This window comes from Gasterosteus aculeatus, chromosome 8 (genome assembly GCF_964276395.1).
Source record: "Gasterosteus aculeatus chromosome 8, fGasAcu3.hap1.1, whole genome shotgun sequence".
NCBI classification, from domain to species: domain Eukaryota; kingdom Metazoa; phylum Chordata; class Actinopteri; order Perciformes; family Gasterosteidae; genus Gasterosteus; species Gasterosteus aculeatus.
The window spans coordinates 2563991-2568802 of NC_135695.1; the positions used below are offsets into that span (position 1 = coordinate 2563991).

Below are 4812 nucleotides of genomic sequence, written 5' to 3' on the forward strand. Positions count from 1 at the left end.
CGCAGCGGAGCAGAGAGAGCATTCCGCATCAGTCCTCTTCCTCCTCGACTCTCTCGCCTCCTCTCTGTCTCTGACTGTCAGGGAAACTCAGGCTTTTATACCGTGGCTAAATTTAGGGGGCTTGGCCGGTGCGCAGCGTCTCCATCCTGGACGCGCTTCCTTCCCCTAGCGTCGCATTGGTCCGACTTGTGCTGCGAACAATATTTATAAGAAAAGCTACTCCCTCCAGACGGCACAGCTCGCACATGAGAGAAGAGAGCAGCAACTCATCGGACGGCAGAATAAGCAAAACGCGCTCAATCTAATTGTTTCTTTTCTCAAGACTAAGCGGAGATTTACTTTACAACAGAGAAGGTGCATTTTCTAAGGACTTTTAAAACTTTTTTTAAGAACGCATGGAAATGGCCTTGAGTGGGACCATTTTACCATCAATCTCTACATTTGCCATCCAAAAGGAGAAATGTTGGGAAGATGTAAGTTGAGTTTTTTTGTCTTTTACATTTAACAGAACATAATGTCAGTTTGTTATAACAGAATACATACATATACATATGCGTCTGATGGTCCTTGAGACGTTTAGAACACTTTGGAGTTATGCAGTTACAGTAGGCTATAGTGAAATGAAACGGGTTTTTTTAGAATATCGCTCTTTCCGTCTGCACTTGTTTGGCAGTTTTAGAAATATTTTATCGGGTTGAATGACTTGTTTGAAATAATAAGAGGGGGGGGGGGGTACGTTTTCAATTTTGAAAGACACTAATTACTCTTAACTCCTTGCTCCAGAGGTGGAAGTGTGACATGAGCGACGTTGCGCTCAACATGGACAGCAGCTGCCTCGGCAGAAAAGACGAAGAGGACCTGGATAAGTTCTTGGATCTTGAGTTTATTCTCAGTAACACTACCGTGTCCGATGGCACGCCGGCCGCGGGCTCTGAAGCAGAGTCCTATCGGCTGCAGGAGTCCGGGGCGTCCGTTTACCAGCAGCACACCGGGATGACCCAACAGCCGGCCAGTTACGCATCTGTCCCAGACATGAACAGCCCACCGCCGCCTTACAACAGCCTGATGGCGGAGCTCCTCCGCTCCGACGTCGACAGCAGCTTCCTCCCCGGCAGCTGCAGCGGCATCAACGGGAGATTCCAGATCAGCTCCACGCCTTTCCCGACTACTCAGGATTTATTCCCCGAGCATCCAATCATTAAAGTGGAGCCCGATTCCATGGACACATACGGACCGGCCATGGGTCTGGTGCCTCAGAGCTGCGCCAAAGTCAAGCACGAGGGCAGCGTCTCGTGCATGATGTCGTACGAGCAGCAGCCGCGGCTCGCCAACTCTCCACAGGGCGCACTGGGCAGCATGACGCCGCCGCTGAGCCCCGACGACCTGATGAGCTCCGAGTGCCAGCAGCCCCAGATGTGCAACTCAGCCTCCCTTGCGTTCCAGCAAAGCTTCCACCACGCACACCACCGCTGCGCGTCCGGGGGATTCCCTCAAGCACACGGAGGGGTGCACATGCCTTTCCCCGTGGCTCACCACCACCACCACCACCAGTTCTCCGGCATGTTCGGGGAAGACGCAGCCATGGGCATGCAGCAGCAGCAGCCGGCGGCCGGTCAGCGGGTGCTACTCACCCCGCCGTCCTCCCCGCTTGATGTGATGGACGCCAAGCCGAAAAGGGGTCGCCGGTCCTGGCCGAGGAAACGGACTGCGACGCACACCTGCACCTTCGCGGGCTGTGGGAAAACCTACACCAAGAGCTCCCACCTGAAGGCTCATCACAGGACGCACACAGGTAAGAATCTCACGGACGTTTAAATAAGATATTCTTCTCTTTTTATTGACCACATATAATATTCAAAGAATTCTGAAACAAGAAACAGAAACACATGCACACAAACTATACACTGTGACTTCCCTCACGGCCGTTGTTGTTTTTGTACGCAGGAGAGAAACCGTACCACTGCAGCTGGGAGGGCTGCGGCTGGAAGTTTGCGCGTTCCGATGAGCTCACGCGTCACTTCCGGAAGCACACCGGACACCGGCCGTTCCAGTGTCACCTGTGTGAGCGGGCCTTCTCCCGCTCCGACCACCTCGCCCTGCACATGAAGAGGCACATGTGAGGACAGACGAGGACTCCTGTGGACCGATTCAAAGAACTGTAATACACCCATGACGAGCTAGAGGCGGATGCTGTATGTAGGGATACCGCCTCGGCATAAACAGCATGATGACTAAACTGTAATACCTAGGAATATTAGAGCGATTTGTATTCCATCGGGGCAAAAGAAGCATTGAGTTGAGATGCTCTGAAATTATATTTTTGTGGAGAGATTTATTTAAATGGTATTTTTTACGAGAAACGACAAACACACCACAAATCAAGGAGGAAAAAACAGCCATTTACGACAGAAACAGTTGAAATCTGTTCGCTTTTTTTTTTTTTCAACTACGTAGCTGGTACTACTTTTTTGTATGGAATACTGTTTATATAGATGGCAAATTAATGGATCATTCCACTGAACATGTCAGGCACATGCCTCTGAAGAAACTGGAAGCAGACATTCATTTTTGAAGAACATTGACATTTCTTTTTGTACTTTCATCTATAGTGCCTTTTATAAAACATAATAAAAAATCCTTAGGAGTGCCATATTCTCCACTGGCTAAAAAGACAATGAAAGTCTGATCCTGTGTTTTTTAGCATGAGTGTACACGTATACGCGTGAGACAACGTTTTGTTCTGAAACTGCCTTTCATTCTGTTCTCCCTGAAGGGTTAAAATAGGAAGTTGCGTCTCACAGAAGTGCAATGCCGTCTCAGTGCCACCTGGTTGACAAAGGGCTACCCAGTCTTTAGCAAAAAAAAGAAAAACCAAAAAGATTTGTTTTTTTGTGTCTGCCTTGTAAATTTAATCATTTTTTATATAATGTAAATAGTTTATTTTATTGTACATATTAAACTAAATGAACATGATTTCTGAGTCCCGAGTGTGATTATAAAAGATGATGTGAAACCATAAATTTAGGGGATGGCATAAAGGGTTTCCACCAGGTAAGCCGACCTTAGAAGCTGCTTCCATCCAGGGGCCCCAGAGACCGATGCTTCCCAGCTGGGACAGAACGGGTGCCAGAGCGCTGCGGCAGTCGCCTATAAATACAAACATTACATTGACATAATTACAGGGGCCCAATATAGATGGAGGCTGCATTGGGGTAATGCAGCCCGAAACCGCAATGAGCGGGAGGGTTAGAGGGGTGAAAGGAAAAGAGAAAAGCCCGTCTCCACTGAGGAGACCTGACTGGGAGAAGGAGAATTTGTATCCTACTTTTGCTCAAACAGCAGATATGAGGTGGCAAACTGTCTTGTCGATTAATGCCGCACGCGTCTTTTAAATAGCAGAAACCCTGTGAATCCTGTGTATAGGGCGTGTTTATTCACCCTCCTAGAAAGCAAGTGTTCAGATGATTATGTCAGGGCTGTTGTGTTACATAAGGAGAGCCACAATATGGAAATTATCTCTATGAAATGAATGTCCAGCGAAGGGTAACAGAGGCAATCGAGGGGGGAGGATACAGAGCTTGATCAAAAGCTGACTTTTCAAATGCGGTCAATCAACAAGTTGATGTAATGGTTTTGCTGTCATCCGTTTCGAGCATGTCGGGATCTCCGATCCCCCCACATGCATCTCACAAGCACAACAACGGCGACATCACAATAAAGATCGGTAGGCTGAAGGCCAGCCATTTAACTGAAATAAATTGCAGTCAAAATTAGGAAAGATCCAATAGTAATAAACTAAAACTTTTCATGCAAGTACCCAGGGTAACTACCCTGTAACTACCCTGGGTACCTTTGCACTGAAAAACAAACACCTTCCCTGCCTCACCGTTTCACACTTGCACACATACAGAAGTCACAGGTTATGTGTCTATATTAAGGTTGCGAAAGGCCTGAAAGGGTGGCCGAGTGCCAGCACTGAGAAAAAGAGGAACCCCCCCTCCCATACCACTATCATTAGTACATTTACTCAAGTGAAAAATCAAGCATTTTCATTTCACTTTTTCAGCAGGTTATATAGGGCGTCTACCGCAGCAGAGCGTGGGAAGCTCCGACCCGGGGGGTCAGATGGTGGCAGGTTGGCAGCTGGCAGTGGCTCCCAGAGACTCCTATGCACTGTGTCTCAGACTTATGTCTTTAACTCTACTGTATACCCCGACGTAAATGTTGGTTTTCTTCGCTTAGTTTTTTGCTGAACTCCAACCTTCATAGCTGCTGCCTGCATGTGAAAAATGCTAAAGTGTTAGCGAGATGAAGAGGTGGTCAGCTGTTGTGTTTATTCCTATGACCAATGTAGCATCAAATCATGGGCAATTAGCAAGCTAGCTCCGCCATGCTTTTATGCTACCCTGCTAACATGAAATTATAGGGACAATGTTAGATGGCGAGCTCAGTGTGCTTTCCTATGCTGCGACTAGAGTGGATGAATGTTTGTAGATAAAGCATTAAGGTATCACTCATTTAGAAGCTGGCTAGTTAGCTAGCTGCTAATCCCACTAACCTTCCATACTAGCAGTTACACGGGTGAGCCCAACAGCAGGCTTGTTTCAACTAAATCACACAAAACAAGTTTCCTCATTGACCCTCCAATTGCATCTGTCAGTATCCATAGCGAAGGTTTATGAATTGTGGATTATTATCGACAATCGAAATCCGAGTTACACTGAACGCACCAGGAGAAGTCCCATGCCCAGGGGCGTTGGCACTACCTTTCACACCTTTACATATCTGCATAAATACCTTCAGGCACGCATT

At 47.4% G+C, this 4812-nt stretch overlaps 1 protein-coding gene across 1 annotated transcript; it reads left to right on the forward strand.

Moving 5' to 3' along the window:
* Nucleotides 1-2973, forward strand: LOC120824094 (Krueppel-like factor 2). Its single transcript, XM_040184676.2, has 3 exons — nucleotides 1-473; nucleotides 784-1792; nucleotides 1945-2973. The coding sequence occupies exons 1-3, from the start codon at nucleotides 396-398 to the stop codon at nucleotides 2118-2120; spliced, it is 1263 nt and encodes a 420-aa protein (XP_040040610.2). The 5' UTR covers nucleotides 1-395; the 3' UTR covers nucleotides 2121-2973.
* Nucleotides 2974-4812: the final 1839 nt, after the last annotated feature.